Below are 26069 nucleotides of genomic sequence, written 5' to 3' on the forward strand. Positions count from 1 at the left end.
AAGCCTATAAAAATCTGGATTTCCCTTGCTACTTGTTTCTTTCTACACATCGGTGAACAATTCATGTTTTTTCTTTTAAAAAAAAAAGCAGAGTGGGGCAGTGGAAGCGTACTGGGACCATAACCCAGAGCTCAATGGATTGAAACCATTATCTGCTATTTAATGTTAAACTGTTTTTTTTTTTGGGCAGAATGCAGCAAGCAAAACACTATCAGACAACTGTGTTTGACTTGCTTTGAGTAGCCATTATCTGGAGTCATTTTCTAAGGAAGAGTTGACTTTGGTGGGAGGATTTGAACCTTCGCCTCTTAAGCGAATGCAACCTGAATGTTTTCAACTTCTCAGCCATAGTACCTAAGAAAAATTCTAGCAGTATCCGCAAGCAGAGTGGCACAGGTGAACCATGATGGCCCCATAACCCAGAGATCAATGGATCATAACTGTTCTATGCTACTTACAGTTTCCACATTTTTCCCTCAGCACCTTAAACCACTTGGCCAAACTACCTGCAATCCAAGAAATTCAGTGGTAACATACATACTGCGCGAAATGTGTCAATAACCCCTACTACAATGGATTGAAACCATTAGTTTGCTACATAGACTTACATCATTTTCTGCAGGCTGTGGACAAATAATCTCTCTTGCAAGTGATCTAGTTGCTTTACATAAGTGCCCTCTTATTGATGTATTTTTTTTTGGTATGCAAAAATGAATTCAAAACATTATTGCAATGTGGCTGCTCCTTAAAAAAAAGAGAATGAAAACTGAATGCAGCAACTTGGATTGCTTAGCAACACTACATGAAATGATAACAATCTATTGCCATCACAAGCCCAGAACAATCAATTGTGGAGTTCACAGTGCACAGCAGTGAACAATTCATGTCATTTCTAAAAAATAAAATAAAAAAAGCAATGTGTCCTGTCCAATGTTCAAAACCATTTTCTGCTACAAACATTTCTCATCTCATTTCCTCTCATTTCCAGAACCGCTTCATCCTAATTTTTTTTTGTAATTATCTCCATCAATTTCTTGTTATGGAAACCTTACTTTTCCTAACAGAATTATCCACATGACAACCTCCTAAGAGAATGGAAATTGGACAGAAAAGCCACACTCGGAGAAATCCAGGCAAATCAGTGGTTTCAGAGGCTTTGACCAATTGATCCTGGATTTCTCTTGATACTTGTCATTACAAAGCAATGAACATTTCAAGTGTTTTGTAAGAAAAGGTAGAGTGGCTCAGCAAAGCATGCTGGGTGGGCTCAGAGGTCAGTGGATCGAAACCGTTCACTGCCTGTTAGAATCACAGCTTCCCTGGCACAATACTGCGTACAAAATATAGGTAGACAACATCATATCCACGAGCTGCAATCGTCCACACTTTTGTTTCAATTTATCCAAAAGCAAGTGCTTTCCATTGCAAAATTTCATTAGGAGAGTTTTGACATTACAGGGTGGATTCATTTAGTTCAATTTGAACCTCCGTGGGTGGGATTGATCAGTCGTGATGCGTCCGCAGTAATTTTCCTTCCCTCAAATGAACTTTTATATTTGTTCTCATGCAAGGTCAATTTATTCTAAGCTGAAATGGCCATTCAGCTATGCTGCTTCATCTGCTCTACATGGCCACACTATTTTGGCTTTAAGAAGAATGCGTGTGGATGGAGAGGTGAGGGAACAAGCACACAGGTATGTTTTATTGATCAAGCACAAGATGGGAGAAAGCCTGTGAACATGGGAATGAATAATGTATTGGATGAGAGGAAAGGATACAGAGATTTGCTGAGGCGATGAGGTGAATTGGAAAGGTAACAGGGGGATGAGCGGAGACTCCAGGGTTCGGAGGAGTTTTCTGTGTTAGAAGTGGACTAACCACATGTCCTGACTAATGGAGTCAACAGGAACTTTTGGGCTCGGAATTGATGCACGCAGCCGTGCACACTTGTCCTAGGCAGCATATCTCTGTGAACCAGTTACATTTATTTTCTGGAGCACTTGGTGCTTATTTCGGTGACTGCAAACCAAAGACATTTACCGCAGTATAAGGTGAAAGACTCAAAAAAACAACCTGCAGTGCACCTTATAATCGGATGCGCCTTTTTATATGGAACAATATTGATTTGTCATTGTATCAAATTCCCTTTAGCACCATCTAGTTGATGTATAACACAACTCCTAACAACTCCTGCTGTTACAACTACTACAGCTCCATCTAGTGGATGTATAACACAATCCCCTACTACTACTACTATTACTACTACTACTACTACAGCTCCATCTAGTGGATCTATAAAAATCCCATACTACTACTATTACAACTACTACAGCTTCATCTGGTGGATGTATAACACAATCCCCTACTACTACTACTACTACTACTACAGCTCCATCTAGTGGATGTATAACAATCCCATACTACTACTATTACAACTACTACACCTTCATCTAGTCATGTATAACACAATCCCCTACTACTACAGCTCCAACTAGTGGATGTATAACGCAGTGTCCTACTACTACTACTACTACTACTACTACAACAACAACAACAACAACAACAACTACTACTACAAAAACAACAACTACTACTACTACTACTACTACAACAACAACAACAACTACTACTACTACAAAAACAACTACTACTACTACTACTACTACTACTACTACTACTAGTACTACAACCACAATCACTACATACTACCACCACTTCTAATACTGAGTCTTAAAATCTGGTGTGCCTTATATATGAAACACATTTTCAGATAGGCCATTCATTGAAAGTGTGCTTTATAATGTGGTAATCAAAAGGAGTGAAACAGAGGATTGCTATGCAAATATTTTTTTCTCTTTGTTTTCAGGTATCTTTCAAACAAATTGCATTTGCTAGCTTTGGGTTTGCTGTTTGTGGAAGCACATCAGTCCTTTCAGGTTGCTGAGAATCATCATTTTGACGCCTTATCGCTCGCCCGCAATTGGAGTTCTCCACGTAAGTGGCAGAGCGTGTGTTATGTCATTTGTCAAGAATGAATAATGTTTCAAGAAAATGTAAATATTACACAGTAAAGCTAAAAATGTTGACAGATTTTTGTTGAACTGGAGGCACGAGAGCACAGAATAATTTCATTTTGTCAAACATGGGCAGGCAAATGATATGCTTACAAAAAACAGCAAAGCCCAAGTTGTCAAATGTAAATAAACTTACGTCAAAAAATATGCATTGGTTAAAAAAAAGGAATTGTAAAAGCACCTTGTATTTTTTCAGACGCATGTTTGTCCGTCTCCTCGTGCCCTGCGATTGGCTGGCCACCGATTCAGGGTGTGCCCAGCCCGCCTCTGACCCGGAGACAGCGGGGATTGGCTCCAACAACCCCCAAGACCCTAACGAGGACAAAGCGGTTCAGAAAATGAGATAAAATTTTGCAACAAAAGATGAAAAAAATGCTGGCCGACTTCCACCAAACCCACAATTTCTTGGGCCTTTGACATCTTCCATCCAACAGAATTGCTATGGAGCGTTTGTGGATTTATGCCAAATACGATGCTATGAAAAGTGAGCCTTTCTCACTCAAAACAGTCAATGGGCAAGAAAATATCAGAGATTGATCCACCATGAACATCAACCTATGTGCGGCATGTTGTTCCCAAATAGCAGATGGAACCTTGACCATTAATTCCTATCCTATTTATCCTATATATTTTGACTGTGATAACATTGTCACTCTGTTACAAGTGTCCATTAAATGCATTTGCCAATTTACAGGTTCAACAACAGTGTCAAGCTCATTCCCTATTCTCCAAAGTACTATATACTTCTTTTTTATGCTCCAACTTTAGGTGGGGTCTGTAGGGATTTCATGGGTTTCTCCTTGCCGCGAGCCTGAGGGTGTGAGGTACCTTTTTCTTTAATCGTTTTCATCTTTTTTTAAAAAAAATAATATACAGCCAGTGCTGTAGGAGTCTGGGATTTCTTAAAGGGTTACCCACATAAAGTGGATTTTATTTCCTGAACATGTTAAACGCAAGGCAAAGCCACAGAGGTTTATTGTTTACATTCACTTTTTTAGGATAGCCCCAGTAGAAGAGGATATCCTCCATGTAAAAAAAAAAAAAACACACACACACACACAACTAAGTTTAGCTAGTACACGTTTTGTACTTGCATATATGATGTAACTACAATGCAGATGCAAGAAAAATATTATTCCCCATTGATTGCATCCTTAATCTGTCAAAAAGGGATCTTGAAATGACCAAAAACAGTTTCTGCTTCAGCTTGTAATTGAGTTCCAATGAAACACCAAAACATGTAGTTTACCGTCTTGATTTCATTATTATTATCACTATATCAATTTTGCTTTAAGAGCAATACAGAATAGTATGCATACAATATGTGATAGTAAAGCATTTCCATACCTTTGTCATGTTTTGATGGTCCAAAGTGATTTTCCTGGTGTCCTGTCCATGATTGTGTCACCTGCTATGTTTTTTTTTTCTGGACACACCCCCTTTTAAGACCCAGGTGTTTGTGAATGTGATCAACCCCTGACTATGTATATTTGCAATGATTTTCTGTGTTGGGTTATGTGTGGATCTTCTTGTAAATGTGCTTCCCCATTCAATTAGTTTCTTTGCAATATCTTCCCAGTTTTTAATTTGCAAGATTATGTTTTATACACATTTTTTTGTCTACATTTATAGCCTCACGTTTTCTCTGCTTCATTCTTGCACATGGATCCAACCCACTCGGATATATTTCTCTCTCACTTGTGTAAAAATGGTTGGAATCAGGAAGGCAACCAGTCAGGTTGTGAAATAGTGTATGTTTGTTTCAATGTTTTGTTTGTAGCCTCATATGAGTGACTTCAAGGAGGTTGTCACATTTGTGGATGCAGCAAAACATCCCACTTTAACACTCCTGCTCTGCAATCTCCTTTGGGATTTAATACTAATTTCACATTGCTGCATTTTGCCATGTATGTGAATAATTCAATTAGGAGAGAACTATAATTGTACATGAAGGCCCGACTGCGATTTTTGCTCAAGGGAAACCCGCAAAACAGCAGGAACTGCTTGCAAGAGCAACTAACTAGCTAGGTTTGAACAGAGGAGGAAATCATTCAGTGTCTCAAGTGTCTTTTACGCATAGATTACAGTCTACAGGCTACAATAAGAAGAAGGGCGTAAGAATTGAAGGTGGGAGGCTTTTAAAGCTTCAGAATAATCTTTGTTATTGAAGCGACAGCCCAAAGCCACTTGGTTGCATTCTGCTTTGATGCCCTGGATTGGAATACCTGCGACTACGCTTCTATTGAAGAGAGTGTGATTTTTCCTTCTCATGTAAATCCACTACAATGCTACATTCCATGCAATACAGCCAAACAGTTATTTTAGGTCTTAAATACACTGCATTGTCTTTTTCTTCTTCATGTGAACACCCGCACAAGTCTTTGTCACGCAAAAGATTTTCGACACGAATACAACCGGATTACATGTAAACAGCCTGAAGCGTTTTTTGGAGATGAGTAATGACACTCTGACTGCACAGTAGATCAAAACATTTAATACATACCATCACGAGGGGGGGGGGGGGTGCATGCACTTGCAACACTCCACCGGTGTACTTTTTCAAATCGAGCCTCGCTTAAAAACACATGAGAAAACAAAATAATTTAAAACAACTGCATTTAAAAAAGGCTACACTACATAACACATATTCATAATACTACTAGGTAAAACACATTGCCGTCATTAGTGTTTGACACACAGCAAATGAGAAAAAGAAAGTCGAACACGGAGACTTGTGCTTGTTTGAAAGGGAGCAGATAAGATGCAAAGTGGCAACACTGCGAAGGAAATGTCGGTAGAGGGGAAAGAGCAGAAAACGAGAAAAGGCGTGGGAAGGGAAGGAGGGGAAAGCTGCATCCGTTCCTCTTAAGTGCAGGAACATTGTAGATGTGCTCAAGGACGGCAGGGTCGACCGTCAAGCGTAAAATGTTTCCACTTTGACTGCCTGACAGAACATGGTCATGGAGAACACCAGCCCCAAGATCTGGAAAACATCAAACATTCATTTTTTTTTTAACAGCTATTTTCTGTTTGTCGTAATCGGTAAACTGCATAGCAAATGAAAAGCTTCCACGGAGCATTGTTTTTTTGAAAAGACAGAATATGTCCATCGAGTGTTGTAATGAGTCATGTTTGGACCTCCAAGAGACAGAAGTCTGTAAAATTCAACTCAAGTGTTTCATTCTTGTCAAAGAAATGCACAGAAGACGAGATTATGTTAGGGAAGTCGCTATAGCAGCTATAGGAGTGACATCATTGGATGGCTCCAAAGATACACAAGTTAATCCCAATCTTTTAACACTAAGGGAGGGAATCGAGGGAACGTGAGCGTGTCGGAACACATGGCATTTTGTATGATTTATGATTTGGAGGTTCAGCGGGTCGCTGGTTAAACTGCAGCTTCAGCGATTCAATCTCCCACTTTTTGTTCACGGGGAAGTGCCCTTGTGCAGCAAACCGGATGAGGCACAGGCCAGACAGATTTGTAGCTTTGCTGACATGGAACTCAACGTGTTTCATTGCTAAAAAATGTCAATATCATGCATATCTGTAGAAATGAATTGATGCAAGAATTATTTTTTAAAGTCAGTCCACCCAATCAGCTCTCAACACAAATCGTTCCTTGTCAAAATTGCAGCAGTAATGACTGAGTAAAAATTATACAAAGAAGTATTGGGATTTTTGCAGATTCATTAATACTGTATTAGCCATCATTAATATATTGCAAAGCAAATGTGCTTTTCTTAATGTGGCAGATTTTGCACATCAAGGGACTCATTAAGAAGATTTGTACTTCCGTTTAAAATCATTGAGCAGAGGCAAAGTTCACATACTTCGCAAATAGTTACTCTGGCGGAGGGGGGGGGGGGGGGGGGGATTTTACATCACTTTGCATGAGTCGTAATTACAAATGCTTTCAAACACTGTTAAGTTGATTACATCTACTTTCTGGTTCATTTGGCCGCATTAGAAGATTCAAAGCATCACGATGAGAGTCTAATGGATGACTACAAATGAGCCTGCAGCAGAAGTAAAGCTACGTGATGGATGCCTTCAAGAACAGAATATTCTACTTGATCTGTTGCGTAGGCAAGTCACGTAGCAATTGGCTGCAAAGGAGATAAAAGAGTTTTATGGAATGTCAACTCCTCCTATGTGGTCTTCAGTGCTAACACACAAAAAAAGTATGCGTTCTAACTGTCCACAGATATCTTGCAGCAGTATTTATTTCAAAGGACATCACTGTAAATGCTAGTTGGTTTCTTTTTTGAAACCAAAAGTCAGGGTCTGTGCATGTGAGAGAGAAAACTGGTCTGATACATCATGAAAAATCTCACTAATTACCTGAGTAAGTGCTGTGCATAGAGCAAAGATCCAAAGGGCAACCAAGTTCTCATTAAGCCAGTCCTTCACTCGCTCGTAGCATGGCTGTGGAAAAACACAAATGAATTTTAATGCGAGATTAAATATGGACAAGTTGGAAAATTCCATCTCGTGCCAATCTTCATTTTTAATCTCATCAAAACATTCTTAGACAGTTCATGGGAAGAACTCATGTTCCGTTATAATTGTGCCTTGGTGAGCTAAACCAGATCCATAAAGCACACAGTTGGAAAGCATGGATATACAGACAAATAGGGACTAACTAAAAAAATATATTTGGAGCCAGACCTCCTCCCTGCTCAGCTCTTATCTCCCATTACCAAATGTTCTACTGGATGAACGGATAAATATTCCAACAGACACACTTCATTTTGTCTAATTATAGTCAATACAATTATCATAAAGTAGACTAATGGACATAAGTAAATTGTGACTTTCACCGCAAACATATTTACTCTGCAACAGTTAATAAGTTTAAAAAAATAGCAAGCCATTTATTAAGATGGCAATTTCTTTTTATTAACATTGTTTTTTTAATTGTATATTTTGACAAACAGAATTTGAAAGGATTATGCAAATAATAATACCAAAAGTTGTAAGACTAATAAAAGTATCAATATATTTTCCCAAGTCAGATCCTTTAGTATCAGATACAAGAAAACTGGATGGGGAAAACGCTTCTCTATTTGGCTGTGCCACCACCATGTCATTAGAAATCTCCTTTCACTGCTGTCTTTTTTACTTTTAATTTGGGAACATTTAAATCTAAATCAAGTAACCTGGCAAGCAAGACGATCCTGTCTGATTCATTCATTCAGCAGCCAGTACCGTTTTGCCATCTTGTCAACTGTCAAACACCTTGGGGACATCTGATGTCCGAGCCAATCAGGTAAGTAATTGGCAGGAGCTGCAGACGTGACCATGAAGCAACTATCTGCTTGAATAATATGGCTTAATGAGTATATAGTGTGTATATATAGAGTCTGTGTATGTGTATGTATATATAGAGTCTGTGTATGTGTATATGTGTATGTATATATAGAGTCTGTGTATGTGTATATGTGTATGTATATATAGAGTCTGTGTATGTGTATGTGTATGTATATATAGAGTCTGTGTATGTGTATATGTGTATGTATATATATATATATATATGTATATATGTATATGTCTATATATATATATATATATATATATATATATATATATATATATATATATATATATATATATATATATATATATATATATATATATATATATATATATATATATATATATATATATATATATATATATATATATATATATATATATATATATATATATATATATATATATATATATATATATATATATATATATATATATATATATATATTGAAGGTTTTTCACATGGTAAATGTCTCACCTCTTATTGAGTAAAGTAATAGATTTGTAGCAAATACATGAAACAATCAACCTGGCTTGCTGGCAGGTATAAATTAACCTGAATAATGAAGGAATTACAACACATTTAAATGTGTCTTTTGCCTTTTCTGAGGTAGCAAATCTAATGGACAAAAATAATCAAATTGTCACTTTTTTAATAACTTTTAGCAATGCTCTACCTGGAACCCATCGCATCACCACATGCTGTGTTTAGTCCCTGCTGACGCGCTGCGAGGCCTCTGCTGTAACTTTATTATATTCAATGACTTTGAAGCATTTGGCGATATGAGTAGCTAACATTGCCCTTCTGGATTTATTCTGCTGCTTTTGTTCCCAGTCAAATTATACATACAAGAATACGGATTCCATCGGCAGTCATATATATGTGCGTGGCCAAAGAAGAACTTAAGCAAATGTCCAATTAATTTAGATAATTCTTGGATACTGTACCCACTTCTTCTGGAGCTAACTTTACCATATACTGCATGTTAAGTATAATCATTATACTAAGTATAATCAATTCAGGATGCTATCTCATATTAGCTTGATCTTCCTTAACAAATTTGCATTGTGCAGACTACTCTAGGACTGGAAACAAACTTTCTTTCTCTTCTACATTGCCCATCTATTTTATGGCTGTGACAGTTTACCAGCTCCAGTACATTTGAAAAGTATCATTATTTATTTTTAAATCTGTTTGAAAATCCCCGGAGAAAAGAAATCATAGTGTCAATGAGAAAGCATGACAGTCAGCTCTCACGGGTCAGAAATTTAAGAGAGTAACAAAACAGAAAAGATGTATCAAGGAAAAGGTTGAATTTTGACAGTGGACAGATTTGCCAGATGGCCAGAGTGGCAAGCGTTTGCCCCAAGGAATTTAGAGTAAATATTGAATTCTGTGTGCCAATCTCTGATTAGTGAACAGACCATGTAATATTGTGACAAATGGGCAAAGGTGTCACAACACAGTGGTAGTGTTCCCATTCAATTATTCATTTCTACTGACCCAAGGTTGATGACGTAGTTTTTTTTCTGCAACTACGAATCAATAGACTAATCCTGAGCAGGAGAAAACAAAGATGTAGTAATTTATTCAGCAGCTGCTTGAAACATGAAGTGACCCAAAAAATATATTTGTTTACGGTGAAGTAATTCTCTTTTGGATCAATATGGAATGTAATGTGGTGAGCGTACTTCCGTGTTATTCATCAAACGATGCACTGATGGACCTCAGCGGTGCATTTGAAAATGTATAAATCATGTTATAGTCAGAGCTGATATGCCAGTTCTGGACATTTTAACATTTTGCTGCCAGTAGAAGATTTGATTCACAAGCAGAGTAGAAAAAGTGATTGTAGAGGACCAGGAAGTGCCAGCGATTAGAAAGAGGAACGGTGGAAAGAGCTTCAAGGTGCAACTGAACTTGGGAGGCAACAGGAAAAACATGATAGAAGTAGAAATGTAGATTTCCACATTCATTTTTGGAGAGAATAGAATGACCAGGATTAGATGAGATTCCATCAGAAGGATGGCGATGCATAGATAAAAAGTCAGATCGAACGGGTTCAATGATGACCAAAAATAAGGTTGATAGCGTTATTGCGGGAAATAGAACAGCAAGTCTTGGAGAGTAGTAGGCAGGCAACAATGGTAAAAGTTGGCACCGTTAATGAGAGAACCTGAAATATACAGAATTACTAAATATGGGGGGAAATTTGAGTTAATTTGTGGATAATTGGTGGATATTAAACACAAGGTTAGTTTGGAGAACATGACGTACATTTTGGGCTCTGTTTTCGCCAATCAGCTGTGCAAGATTTTTTTTTGGGAGGGGGGGACCAGGTGCTAGTCATTTTGCAGACAAGCAAAAGTAGATGTAAGAAAGCAGTTTTAGCTGCTGTGGGTCTGAATGGCGTTTCCATTTGCTACCAATCAAAAGGGCTGATCTCTTTCCCTTTGAATGAATTGCATTCACATATGCAACTAAAATTTGCCATGAGTACAATATTGGAACTATGCCACTGCAATTGGCTGCTGGCCACAGACAAATGCCCTTATAAATGAGCCAATGAAAACTACTGGTGACAAATATGACTGCGGCCTTTATGTCATCGTAACCATTATCAGGCCGAACTCATAACCGAAGGCCGGCCCGTTATGAAACTAGTTATTATAGTTTATAAATGAATGATTTATAAACTATAATAATGATGATAACAATAGTCGATGGCAATGAATGATGAATTTAATGCAGCCCAATCTGTCTGTGGGATGAGCCCAGCTGTGCTATTTTCAAAATAGACGGTTTTCTCAGTTTGAGCTTTCAACTTATGACTGAACATACCAGCATGTGGTTTGATTGATGAAGTTTTACAACTAAACAATTCTTTTCAAAGCCTCTGCGTGATTAATAGATCATTACGATGTATTTTTCCTGCTTTTTTTAGCATCTTTTTTAGCTGCATAGATTTGGAGAATAGTAAATCTGAGAGCGTTTTCACGGGTTGTTTATATTGTGTTTTTTTTAGTCAGAGATTGCAGCTGGGCAGTAAAAGGTTTTGGGGGGGCAGAACGAAAGTTAGAGCTGAGGGAATAGATGATTGAATATGCTTGCTACCAATTGTGTGTAGAGTTGCTATCTCAATAAGAGTACTTTACCAAGGAGACATAACATAGGGAGGGGATATTGAAGGATAAGAAGAGGGACGATAGGTCAGATAGGAGTGTGATAGGGTAAGATGAGTGCACAAGCAATTTTAGTAGTATGTAGTGCTTATCTGTTTTCTTTGAATGAACCTGGAGCAGCTACATATAGGGCAAAACTGTCTTTAACATTTAGAATTCTTGTCACGATGTGTGGGTTTGAATGTTAACCATATTTGACACTCTTTTCGAGAAGGTCATTCACGAGTTTGTTTATCATATTAATGAGTATGTGTCTATGAACCTAGATCCTCTACTTGTATACGTAGATTTTTAAAAGCATTTCAATAAGATGTGATAGCTCAAAAGAGTATGCCCAGACAAACATTCATTCAATTCAATTGACATAGCACTTTTGTTGGGGCAGTGTCTGTTTTCCTTGTGTAGCAGTCAATGGAGCCAAGGTCTGGCAGACACAAAAAAATATATTCATAACTACTTGCAAGTGTGGAAAAATATTCCATCTGATTAAAACAGGTTATTAAAAAGAATACAGTGTTCCCTTGCTTATCGCGGTTAATGGGGACCGGGACCCCCCCCGCAATAAGTGCATTTCCGCAAAGTAGACGGGCCCCTTCAAAAATGCTTAAAGAAACGTGTAACAACACGTGCACAACAAGCAAAAACATCATAGTAGTCCGTATGGAGGATCTTCTGCAGTTTTTTTGCACATAAGAAACATCGTTATTGGGAGTTGTGAACATTGTTTTTTTGGGCGGTGAAGATGCGCCTGGAAACAGCCATGACGTCATCAATGCCATTCCTGAACTCTCACCATGTTATTGAGCATTTCTTTGATGCAATTACTAATTCTTATTGAAGTATTTTGTTTCCACCTCTTGTAAGATGATGTAATTTATAATTTTAACTTGATATCTTTACATTTTTTATATTTTTTTTCTTGAAAAAAATCCGCAAAGCTCTGAGTCCGCGATAGGTGAAGCGCGAAGTAGCAAGGGAACACTGTACTTAGAAGGGGATGTGATTGAGAATTTCAACCACCAGTCATTTTGTTTTCTTGTTCTTTGTTTGTGAAGATAAGAGAGTGGCCATCAGTTGTCCTACTTAGCTTTTAATTGAAAGAATGGTGCAAAAACAACTAGATGTTTAGTTAATAGAAAATGCACGCAAGCAGGGGGTTTCACAGATGCAGTGTAGATGGGGTTTTGCATGGTTGAAGAACAGGTCACAAAGGAATGTCATCTTTCTTTCAAATGAATATTTTATATGAGCTCTTCTATATCTTTTTAACTTTAATGGGCTCTAGTGTAAAAAAAACCTGAACTATAATCAACGTATATTAGATGAATTCTCTTACATCTTTTCTGAAAATGAACTTGAGGCGCTCGGCATCGTTTATTCATTAACAACCTTGTAAAAGGTTCAAGAGTAAGTTTGTATCTGAGCACTTCAAAACAATTTGCAGTTTTACCCAGCATGAGTCAACAAGAACAAGAACAATAGAAAAAGGAAAAAAGAAAGAAAGAAAGAACAGAACATTTCCTATCGATTTTCTCCATTTATATTCATGATATTCATGGTTTGGGTAAAACTGTTTTTTGCAGCATGTTTAGCTGGGACGAAATACGGCGAGATCAATCTGCAAAATGCCCATAGCAATCCGAAGAAAACTTCTAATAATTTGCTTTTAAAGCAACAATTGAATAGTAAGCAGTTAGCAAATACATTTCAAGAGAGTAAACTGTGAATATTAGAGAGAATGGTAGCTCTTTCATTGCTATGGCAACCTTACTTACTTTAGCTATTGCAAACTAGGTGTACCAGCTATGACAATTTTCATGTTTGGTAAGGACATTTGGTGACCATAATTTTTGACATAAATTCTTGAGACAACAGTATTATATTTGCTGATATTACACAGTCTGCGATGATTCGATTTGATTGAATAATGTATTATGCATGTAACATTTAACAAGTCAATTCCATTTAGGCTTAAACTATTTAATATATACAACAAATTATATTTTTTTGAAGTCTTGTGTGTCTAATCAATGAATTTGATTGTGTCATTGGTAAACCAAATGATTGATTGATGCTCTGTTACAAATCTAGAAATCTATACTAAAATTACTGCCGCACAGCTACACAAAAGCACTACCAGACATACTTTGATTTCCTTTTTTTTTTAATTGACTCAAAACTGTTTTAAGTTTTAAACATGTTACAAATTATACCCCAGAAAAGAAAAGCTTCACAATGGAAAAATGCTACTTAATAGAGTCGCCAATGTAGGCCAGGTTGAATTTATGGGCTGACTTGTTGCTCAGCACTGATCTTTGTAGTTACATGGCTCACTCACAACATCCCTTGAGGGAAATTGCAAAATGTTAATGCTAGTCATGTAAACAGTGATGACAAACTAGGCATTGACTGCATCATGCCACTGGGCAGTTTACAGTTAGATGGACACACACAAGAAATGAGTCCATAGTGAGCCAAATTCAAATAAAATATCTAAACTGATTCATTATCAGGGTTAGGTTAAACTGATTCAATACTTCCGAATAAAAATGAAATCTAAGTCCAAAGAAATCAAATCCATATTTGGCCCACATTCATTCTAGGGCACATTGTCAAAGTGGTGGCCCGGGGGCCAAATCTGGCCCGCTGCATCATTTTGTGTGGCCCAGGAAAGTAAATGATGACTTTCTGTTTTAGGATCAAATTAAAATGAAGAGAATAGATGTATATCACATTTCTTGATTTGGCCCCTTTTAAATCGATAATTGTATTTTTTAAATTATTTTTTTCTGTTTTTAGTACGAAAATCATTTTGTAAAGTCTAAAAAAAATATATAAAAAAGCTAAAAGAAACATTGTTTTAGATCTAGAAAAAAACTGAATATTCAGGGCTTTTAATCCAGTTCTTTTAACCTATTTATAAAAAAGTCTATCTAAGTTTATCTAAAATGGTCAGACATACACAGACTGTTGAAGTCCCTTCAGGTTCACCTGATTTGAATATACAGAAAGTATGAAGTGTACAGGCATATATATATAGTCATTTACCCCCTGGTGACCTCGACAAGTACACTGAGGCCCACATTGCTCTCGACGGTGAATGAGTAGGTGAACGACAATCTAGTGTCAAAGCACTTTAAGTGTGGAAAGGGGCAGTATAAGTGAATTTACTGTTCAAAGTACAATTTGCTTGATTTCAAAATGACATCGGTGGTGTTTAAGACCGAGGAAATGCGGAATGTGTTGGTGGCCAATTTCAAATATTGGCCCTAAATGTAATTTGTTAAAGTCCTTTCCGGTTGTGCTACTAAAATTGAATCTCCACTAATCTGTTTTGGGACCAAAACTGCTGACAAGCTCACAGCTCAACTTGAATATTTACACCACTGAACTTTGCTTGTCTTTGTAGGATTTGTAAACCCTGCGACCCTAATGAGAATAAAGCGGTTCAGAAAATGGCTATTTTAAAATTAAAATTGCAATTTACTGCTTTCTACAGTAAGACAGCTTTATGTAATATGGTGTTCCAATGGGTATAAAGTTTTCCGTGGTTCGAGATCAAACTCAGATGAAATAAGAGAGATGAACAAGTTGTATTGTATCCAGTTGGATTGTCACACCATGGCTTACCGCAGTCCACCATGTTCCCGGGTTGTCCAGGCCGCAATTGTCACTGTACTCCAGGCAGCAGGAGTCTGGCACACGGGAAGTATTGTAGACTTCAAACCAGTCCGTGTGGTTGGTCACTCCGCAGCAGCGAAACTGCAGATAAGACAGTGTTTTGTCATTGTCACAGAACTCAGATCTGCAAATTTGCCAACCCTGTGTAAAAATGAGCCACTTTTCTGGCAACTACATTTCATCTGCTTGAAAGCTGATTTTTGTCACCCATTTGATGTATCATCCTAACTCTTCTCTCTCCATTTCATGTGACATCACATTTTCCAATATTAGAAAGTGTGTTTTGTAGGCCTGCAGAAAATGATGACAATATTATTGATTATGGCCCACACAGGAAGCTTAAATTCAGCTTACATTTGGTTGCACTTATCCGCTTTAACAGTCGATGAAGCTAGTAGTCACTTAAAGAGTTCCTCTCCATTATTTAACTGGAGGGGTTGGCAGCGAGCCCTCTCAGAAAAAAAAATGGATTGGACGTCTGCCAATAGTGCCAAAGAGATGATAATTAAAAAAATGTTTAGTTTTCTCGATTTGGATTGGTTTAACGAATTAACAAGATGCAACAAATTGCATTATGTGATTTTTCGGAAGGTGATTTGAACATCGCTCTGAACTCTGCAAAAATAAGTGTGGTTGACAATAATGAGTCTATAAACATATAGGTGATGATTTCTCATTTTGTGTATGGAGATGTTTAACAATTCAGCAAGTTGATAGTATTCAGGGTGAACTCTACTCCAGGGACATCTTCCTCACTATCTATTCACTGACTCAGCATGTATGAAGGCGGCATGGAGGGGAAAGCTGTGACAGAACAAAGGCTGCCTTTTAAATGGGCATTAACTCAGCTCGACTTCAAGCTTTATGGTGCTTCTTTATTTACAGTACATACAAACTCATAAACACATATAGTATATAGCACAACATCAGCGTATATGTGAAGCGCATTCATGTTTGAAGATGTACGATGTCATACTGCGCCCATCACCCAGCAAAAGCAGCACATTAACGCCCACACAGGCTGGCACACATTATTGCATATATTATTTACTGCTGTCATTGTGCATGCCTTTGATCATACACAAGCAAGTTAATGCTGTGTAGCTTAGCCCAGACACATACAAAGGCCTGACCTGTCATCATGTACTAATAGAACAAAACTGTTGTGAATAATGTTCAAATGCATATGCGAAAAATAAACCCAAAAAAAAGAGGCCAAATACTACCATTTGTCTGTTGATGTCTCGCAAAGGTATTTGCCAGGATTAATATCAGTTACATGCACCATCCCTTCCACCGTCATACTACTCAAAAATCCAAAAAAAAGGATATTTTTTTGCCTTTCAAATTTTAAACCATATGGTAAAAGCACATCAAAGTCAAAACTGGGAACAAAGATTACCTCTGTGAGAGGATAAACCATTTATCTGTCAAGCTTTTGTAGGGTTTTTTTTTTACAATATAGCCTTTTAAAGTTGAGAAATGCAAAATTTGATGTGTTTGTGTTTTTTTTAATGATTTTTTTGTTGGGTCGTGGTGGGGGGTGTACATATCATTATTAAAAAATGATTATATTAAAGTAGGAAGCCAAGGTAAACGTATCTTACATCAGTTTGAACAATCATCCAGGCATTGGTCAGACCCACGTTGCCCTCTGTGCCAAAAAGCTGAAGTCCCTTCTTTAAATCTCTCTGAGCATGGTGGTCAATCTGGAGGGAAAAAAAGGAAATGTTCATCAATTTGACTTTTCCTAAATACACACGATAATTTGGTAAGAGATTCTGTAATAATAGTTGCAAAGTGGTGCATCAACTCCATTTCAACATGAGCATTTTTTCACCCCTTTTGTAAAAATCAATTTAAAATCACATATAATACGCACCACTTTCTGAGAATAACATTTAAACAATAAATGCTGCAATAGAAATGCTTTAAAAAATGACCTTCAGAAATGTGTTTGCCAGAAATGATTAATAATTGTTTATCTGACAGATATGACCCTTAGTCAAGTTTTTAATACAGTTGAACATTTTTTGTTACCATAGTAACAACCTATGCCCGAGGTATTTACCTGACAAAGTGTTATTACATAGGAGAGGGGTGACTTGAAACAGTATTAGTAAAATGACACTGGAAGTTTCAGAATGAAAGATGATTGACAAAGAAAACACATGGCTGGAGCTGCACATAAGAAACTAAGGTATTATTATATTTTGTCCATCAATTTCAAATTTACATGTCAGGGGTGGGGAAGGTATTTGATGGCCATTCAATTATAACTGGAAGAGGTGAAGGACACACATCCCATTAATTTTGCGTACATGACCACTTACCGTATTTTCACGACTATAAGGCGCACCGCATTATAAGGCGCACCACCCCCAATGAATGACATTTTTCCATATATAAGGCGCACTGTATTATAAGGCGCACTGTATTATAAGGTGCAATGTCTATTTTGGAGAAATGTAAGACTTTTAAGTGCGCCTTATATTCCTGAAAATACTGTAATTGCTATTGACTTCCAGGTATGAAGCACTCACTACACAGTCACCTCTAAAGCCAGCCATTGTTGATGTTTTGAGCTATTTGATGGAAGAGGTTGTAAACTAAGATGACATCTGAATATTTAATAGTATTGTTTCAGTTCAGGCGTTTGTTTTTTTAATGTCCAACAGTGGTGGTTTTTCATTTTTGGTTTTCTATTTTTTCCATATATAAGGCGCACTGGATTATAAGGCGCACTGTCTATTTTGGAGAAAATGTAAGACTTTTAAGTGCACCTTATAGTCGTGAAAATACGGTAGCTCTATTAAAATACATTTAATTGGTTTCATATAGATGAAATATGTCATAAATAGTTTCAGAAAAATATATGAATAAATATAATAATATTAAATATGTCTATATATATTCATATATAATGCTAATATGCATGTTTTCTCTGACAACAACATTTACTACCAGAGATAAACTGCACATAAAAAGTAATTGAGAAGGGAGTATCTATAACCTTTGGAGATTCAGAATTGACTAAACACAGATATTTGTTCTTCATGATGTTTTGTTAATTTATTTTTTAATCCCATGATAGCCCTCCAGGTACTCAGCCTTATAACCACATACTGGGGCTGTGTTTTGTTATCAAAACAAAATTTGACCTCAGTAAGACTCTCCCATTGGTTGTTTTTCAGGGTTAGGGATCCGTTGATTAATTTTTATCGTACCCTTCATTCTGACGCAAAGAAGAAAAACAATAACATTCACCTGAGCTCTTTTGGGACTCAATGTGTTTTGAGACATTAAAAATATTCACTAGTTTCTTAATCTCCTATAATTCCACAGATATTTAAGAAAATCCGATTAGCGCAACAAAATGGTAATATTTTTTGGAGAGTTTAGCATGCACATTTTTTTTCTCGTAGAACAACAAGGTTTATTAGACTTCTTCATTCATGCACAGTTATTAAAAATGAAATATTTTGTAAACATATGCAACCTCACTTCTTACTTTGAAGGTTCTGATCATATTTTGTTTGTCTACCGGTTTTCACGTCCAGCAGACACAAATCAATAAAAGCGGACGTGATGAATGTAATTTCGACATACACGCACACAGGAATCTGGGTCATATTGTTTTTTTCTTTCTTTTTTTTTTTTAAACCTTCACACCTAGCAGAACAACTTCAAAAGTGGAGCGATTTTAAAGTATTTCGTCAGGCTACTCAATATCATAAAGACCTGGAGACGTTCATTGGATGCCGCAGGTGGAGCCCATCCGCCATGACTGTTATGACTCATTTTCTGCCCATGATTGAAATTATTCAAATGCGGGTGAGGTTGCCTAAATTAAGAATAATAATAAAGAAAAAAAACAAGTGAATGCCTGTGAATGATATTGACCGTGTGCTCAACAAAATACAAGTGTATTGTGTGTAATACAATACAAGATTATATTAGAAATGCAAAAAAAAAAATGCTATTGTGCATGAATCATTAATAAAACATTATTTGGCTTACAGGCTCAGAAAGATGGAGTTGAAAGAGAATCCTGAATGAAAAGATGAAGCAAAATGTAATGTGTTGCAATCATCAAGAGCAGTTGTTCTGGATTCTAAATAGAGGCCATCTAAACGTTGCTTCCTGACATCACAACAGCAGCATGTGAGCCGTCTTTGCACTGATGCAAGAATCTGGCACGGGCAGCTGTTACATGAGATTCAGGCAGACTGGAAAAGCTTCAAGTTCTATCAAGTTAAGCAAGGGACAAGAAAAACGAGAGTAAATGGGTCATTAAAGAGTGACTCCTACGAAAGTCAGGCACGCAAGCAAAAGCCACAGTTTTACTTTTAGCTCCATATTGACGTTGTCCCCGAGACTTCATATGCCTTTTAACTAAACCAGACGAGTCCAAGATGGCGCATCAATTATTCACATGGTAAGACTACAAGCTAAGATAAGAGTCACAAAGACGGGACTTGAAGAAAATGATAGTTAGGATAGAAAGTTGGCGCAGTGAGCAACTTACAGTTAAAGGGGATGAGGCAAAATGAAAGCATTTATTATGCAGAAAGATGAAGTGAGGATGTCTACGGTGGCACAGAAGTATACACAAACACTTGGAAGACAATTCTACAACTCTCACTTCATCAAATTGCTGAAGCATAAGTACAATCAAACACATGCAATGGGCTCATAGCAACTCCAAAACAATTCTGTAAATGAGATACTGACAGAACTTTTTTCCCTGCAGCAAATAAAGTGTTATTTTATAACAACACATGACAAGACAACAATAAAAAAGCCATGTTTTCCCATTTAAAGAGAAACTGTAAATGTAACGACTGCGTTAAGAATGCAAACAACCATCTTTTAAATGTCATTGAAGCAGTACATTTACATTGAAATGATCTTAACTCACAGTCTTGACTGGATAATTGAGTGAAAATATACGTAAATCAAGGTCATTGTAAGAGTTTGGGATGTTTTGTTTGGATAAAAGCCACTTTTCCTATTTGATAATACAGCAAGAATGGGAGACAGCCAAAGGAAAAGAATATAATCCCCCACATTAAAGGAGAGTACATAATGGCAAGAAAAATGCCTCAATTTACAAGCTCTCTGAAAAGGCTGGAGATCCATTACCTGCTACAAATGGAGCATACGGACAGAAGAGAGAAACGGGATAAAGACATCCACGAAACGAGTGATAATTTATACAATACTTCTCTATTATATACTAGGGAACATTAAATAAATACCACCAGGTTACATTTTAGAATGGATGGAGAAAGATTTGGACATGATTGATTCATGGTCTGGAGGTCATTACTAAGTAAGAAATTAAGCCAGTCTATGATCACGCGATCTTGTCGTTGCCTCTGTTTGTTTCTGAGTCTTACCTTCTGTCCTCACATGTGAGCATGGCTAAGGTCTTAAAGCCTCTGAATACTTGAATTATAGCGTTTCTTCAAGAGAACTACATCCCAGATTACGTTCCGCTGACTCCAAGACCATTTGCAGTCAAAGTCAAACTTTTCAAGGGCATTTCATTTGACTGCAGCGCATTTTTCCACTGGCCTGTGTTACGGGTTTAAATCACTGGGAGTGTTGCCGTACATTTCAAATAAGGGGAAGCCTCTATGGCAGTGTCTTTTTCTGCCTCAGGATAGATCATTCAATACTTGTGAACTTCTACAGATTCACCAGACTAAGGAACTAACCTTTTTTTTTTTTTGAAAGCAGGATTTCAAGTCTGCAGAGCCCTGCAACTAATGACCCGTGACTAAAATAAAAGACTTGACTTCTAATTCTGTCCCGGAATACCAAATAACACACATGAATGTCTATTACGGGCTTTATTTCCCTTTAAGTAATTAATTTCACTAATTAGCTACAACAAATGAATTACAACGCCAAGGCATTCCATCCTCTGTTGCTAATCAAGTCATGTTGACAATTGCAGGCAGTTAGGGAAGACAATCGATGTTGTAAGGAAGAGACTCATAAAGCAGTAAAATCAAGACAGTCAAGCCTATGAGGCATGTTTTAGACACCATTTATCTATAATGCGGTAAATTACGGAAGTAATGTCCCTACTACCAAATTGTGTAATGAATGGTACTCATAAGATAGTACATTTCCTTTATATACATATATAAATTTATATATATATATATATATATATATATATATATATATATATATATATATATATATATATATATATATATATATATATATATATATATATATATATATATATATATATATATATATATATATATATATATATATATATATATATATATATATATATATATATATATATATATATATATATATATATATATATATATACACACGTATATATAAAAGTTGGACATTTTAATATGTCAATGAAAATAGTTCAGGTGACAGTAGATAGTTTAACTTCATATATTACGCACTTTATGGGTTCGAAAGTAAAACTTTGCCCAGTCCAAGTTGACCCAGAGGCTATTTACAAGGGTACTAAAAAAGTTTAGATATACCTTATTCACCCAAACCTTTAGAAACTGCCTGCTTTTAATTCAATCAAAATAAGTAAAAGTGAAATTAAAATGGGCCACCTGATGTGGCAGTGGTTCTTCCGCCTGTCTTTGTTGCGGGCAATTTGGGTTCAATTCCCACTCGGGGGAGCTGTCATTATGAGCGAGAGTAGTAGTTGTCAATTTCATTGTGCCCTGCAATTGGTTGTAAACCAATTCAGAGTGTCTTCCACCTGTTGCAGTGGTTGGCTGGGATGGGCTTCAGCATCCCCCACGACGACACTTGCGAGGATAATTGGTATGGAAGATGAATGAATGAAATAAAAATGACGGACAAAGTCAAAGTCAGGATTAGTTCCCTGCTGTTATTGTCACAGCAGCCCAGACAATCCCTAAACCATCTTGTAATATCACAGATGTTCACCTGTGGCTAATATTTGGCAGCACAAAGTAGAAAGTACTTTTTCATCCTTTGCCTCAAAACCTTTTTGGATTTCAAGGACATGCCTTCAACCCCACGACACCTTATAATTAAATCCATGCATCAGAATCAGACAGTAAGAAAGCAGCATATTTGTCAGTTTATCCCCATCTGTTACTTTATCGCTTTTCCCACATGGTTCCCTCAAAGGTGTTTGTAATGAAGCACATTAATCAGTGAACATGCATCTAAGTTCTGATGTTTTTAAGGCGACGTGTTATTTTGAGAACCATGACAAACATGACATTACAATTTGCTCCCCAAATTTAGAAAAGGAGTGGTGACTGATTGGACGAACAGTCACATGAACAAGGAGCTGTGACCCAATTAAGGACTTAATCCTTCGAGGCTGTGTTCAGAGGCCAACGTTATACTGAATCCCCACAGAGTCCATTTAGTGTAGTCCACAAATTAGGTCTTCTTGTCTTTTCTTTTTGTTGGGTGGCTAAACCACAATTTCTTTTGCACCACTGGCCTTGTCAAGAAACATGAAAAACAATTGGTGAGTTGTTTTGTTGATTTATTTTGAAATAATTAATAATAAAATAATAAAACCTGACAGAAGATGAATATTTTTGTAAGCATGAGGTCTAAATGTTCAACAAATAGTTAGCAAGGCACATTCCATAATAAAAAAAATAAATAAATGAAAAAAAAACAAATATATATATATATATATATATATATATATATATATATATATATATATATATATATATATATATATATATATATATATATATATATATATATATATATATATATATATATATATATATATATATATATATATATATATATATATATATATATATATATATATATATATATATAGATAGATAGATAGATAGATAGATAGATCGAAACGAAAATGACTCAATATGAAAAATATTTCGGCAGAGGTGCAGACACGTGATATTTTTACGAGCCCCACTGGTCTGACGTCTGTTGTTGTAACATTAATGGTGTGGAAAGATGAGAGCTATCACACCTGAAGTGGAACTTGGCAAATCTCCCGGGTGGCCTGTTTGAAGCTTTACAGATGTGATGGGTAGAGTACGAGCACACTGTCCACTAATAAATAATTGTCCTTTTTTTTTTAAATCAATATTGGCCTCACCAAATTATTCTTCATCCTACAGTATGGAGAGCATGTAAGAAAACCATCAATCAGCTTGTCGTTCCACTAGCAGATATTTTTTGACTAGATATGTCGAAATTCAATTACTGTCATTACTGTTGTGGTTTCAAAGAAGAAGTGGAATTTCACCATAAAAGGAGATTGACGCAGCGAATAATGTAAAAGGCGGAGAAAGACGACGTCTTGCCTTTTCCTGTTTTGTTCGGATTGGCTTTCGCATTTCGCCAATCATTTCATCGAGGAAGCCTACGGCCAGCCTATTCTAGCTTTGTTTGGATTTTGAATCCCCATTGAAAATGCCTCCAGGGCCATTTAAGGCAGGAGTGGCCAACTTCGGTCCTCGAGAGAAAGAAGAAAGATGATGACAGTGACCAAAAAAGGCAAGTGTCTAGATGTGCTGAAGGCAGAAAATAATTATGCCCATGTAGCACCCCATTACAGCTTCAATGAATCTACTGTGCATTTCATCAACAAAGAAGAAACGGACATTCGGAAAACAGCAATGGTTTCATTTTCCAAAGACACACAGTGAGTGGTAAACACTAGGAATTAAATCATATTTAAAAGTGAGAATGCCCTATTGGTCAGGATCTTGAACTGTAAATGTGTTATTTCATTTTGAAATTGGCCCAGAAGCATTGCGTTCTGCTTGACAATCTCCCTACATTCCACTGTCATCCCATTGGCTGTCTCAAAACAACTCTCTTTTGATTGCCATTTGTCCTCACAGAGGTCTAATAGGGTTTTTTAATGGGGTTAAGCAATAGGGTAAAGCAACTTTGTTCTTTACTTGAAATTACTAGTGCAAATGAAATGAAGAAGTGATCTGTTATCCATCAAAGAAAAACAGAAGACTGATATTGCAAGGCAATACAGCCATAAGACAGCTACGATGATATTGACGCAGAAAAAAACTTTAAAAGAGGCCGACTTCTTTTCATGGTCTCTCTCTGATTTTAAAAAAACAAAAGAGGATGTCATAGAGCGGCAAGATGGAAAGCCGGTTACACTTATGGTATGTATACCTAAACCGGTAAGAAGCCGAGGCAGTTAATAAAACAGCTTTTCTCAACACTTATGCACCTGCCTTAATAGAAAATGTTTTTGCATACTTGTTATCCTTGCACGGTTCGAAACATCTATGGTTTTGTCCACCTGGTTGTTTTTCAAGACTAATATTTCCATGACTTTTCGTCTTATTCAAACAAATGTGCATACTGCGTTTGGGGTATGTAGTTTTGTTAAAATCAAGTTGCCTTGCCGATGACAATGGCAGCATCAAATTCCTCTACTTGCAGTCTAACAGTATCACACAGTTACAATGAATGACGGGTTATACCGATAATTTCTCAATATCTGATTTAATGAGGCATTCCCAGGATATGCATAAACAGTATGTGTGCACTTAGAGGTGCAGGGCTTCATTGTTGAGGCACTCAACATTTTCCTGGCTGACTGCCTTGCTGTGGGAGGATGAGAACTTTGTTCACAGAATTTTACAATTGTAACAAAGTGTGGTATGCCAAAATTGAACATAACAAATTTTAAACCATATCTCATTCACAAGAAACATAGAAACATATGTACAATAAGAATCCCTGAAGAGTCAAACTAAGGTTACATGCACTCAAACCTACAATGTAATAACTCTTGACCATTCACTTTTTACTGCAGCATTACCTCACCTTGAATTGTCCTAAAGCACACAGACAGCAAATCAAACACTAGAGCCTCACTATGACACATCCTGGTAGAGGCGTGGTCATCGGAAAGAGCTCATGCAGCAGTGACCTCACAGCCAATGTCATGGGGAGGTTAGGACGCAAACTGTGCCAGCAACGGGATGACGGAGACTCTCTTAAATCAGATTCTCTGGGGTACTGTCTCCATCATCTCGATGCCATATTGGAGGAAATACAGTGTTTTAACTTTAGTTTATTAGCCTGTATATACAGGAAGTCTATTCCATCTATCAATATTGTTAAATAATGATCTGATCACCACTTTAGGGTAAATCTCTGAGCTATGACGCAGACACACAAAGGGAGGATCAATATATTTGGTGTTAGTAGTTTGAATTGCTTTCCATTTAAAAAAAACTCATAGTGCTTTGCCAGCAGCCAAGTCCCACTTTCATAAAAAAAATTGCATTGGATTGTATATTCACTAAACTAATTCCTTTGACTGTCAAGGTTAAAAATGTATTAATAATAAAGAAAGGATTTTTTCAGTATTCAGTTTTGGATGGGTTTATATATGCTTTTTAAAAAATATATATTTTATTGATTTTTTTTGCTCTGCCAGTTGTCTGTGGGTGACAGCTTCCTCCTACAGACAAATAGCATCAAAGTAAGGTTAATTGGAGCCGCTAAATAGTCTGTCCTGTGCGTGTAAACGGTTGCCAGTGTCAGTCAGTATGTCATCCTGACGATTGACTGCTGGCTTCTCACTGGAATAAACCTGCATATGTTGGTAAGATAAGATTGGAGAAACAATGAGCTTTTTGTTATTTCAATGTCTTGATGGGGGTTAACTATTCATTAAAAACAATATGATCAATTATCAATAGTTAACATTATTCACTTGAATTTGTCCATAAATTGATTAAACTTGAAAAAAAAATATTTGACAGCAAATATCATTTTTTTCATACCAGTTGGCAA

General features: G+C 36.6%; 1 protein-coding gene across 2 annotated transcripts in view; it reads right to left on the reverse strand.

Moving 5' to 3' along the window:
* Nucleotides 1-5613: 5613 nt before the first annotated feature.
* Nucleotides 5614-26069, reverse strand: part of tspan4a (tetraspanin 4a) — an 84624-nt gene continuing 64168 nt past the window's right edge. For both annotated transcript variants that reach the window (XM_077712997.1, XM_077712996.1), the window contains 4 exons: nucleotides 16862-16963; nucleotides 15204-15335; nucleotides 7419-7502; nucleotides 5614-6057 (listed from right to left, as the gene is read on the reverse strand). In XM_077712997.1, coding sequence (XP_077569123.1) covers nucleotides 5989-6057; nucleotides 7419-7502; nucleotides 15204-15335; nucleotides 16862-16963 — 387 coding nt within the window. In that variant the 3' untranslated portion in view covers nucleotides 5614-5988. The remainder of the gene's footprint in view (nucleotides 6058-7418; nucleotides 7503-15203; nucleotides 15336-16861; nucleotides 16964-26069) is intronic.

Source organism: Stigmatopora nigra, chromosome 3, assembly GCF_051989575.1.
Source record: "Stigmatopora nigra isolate UIUO_SnigA chromosome 3, RoL_Snig_1.1, whole genome shotgun sequence".
In the NCBI taxonomy this organism is placed as follows: Eukaryota; Metazoa; Chordata; class Actinopteri; order Syngnathiformes; family Syngnathidae; genus Stigmatopora; species Stigmatopora nigra.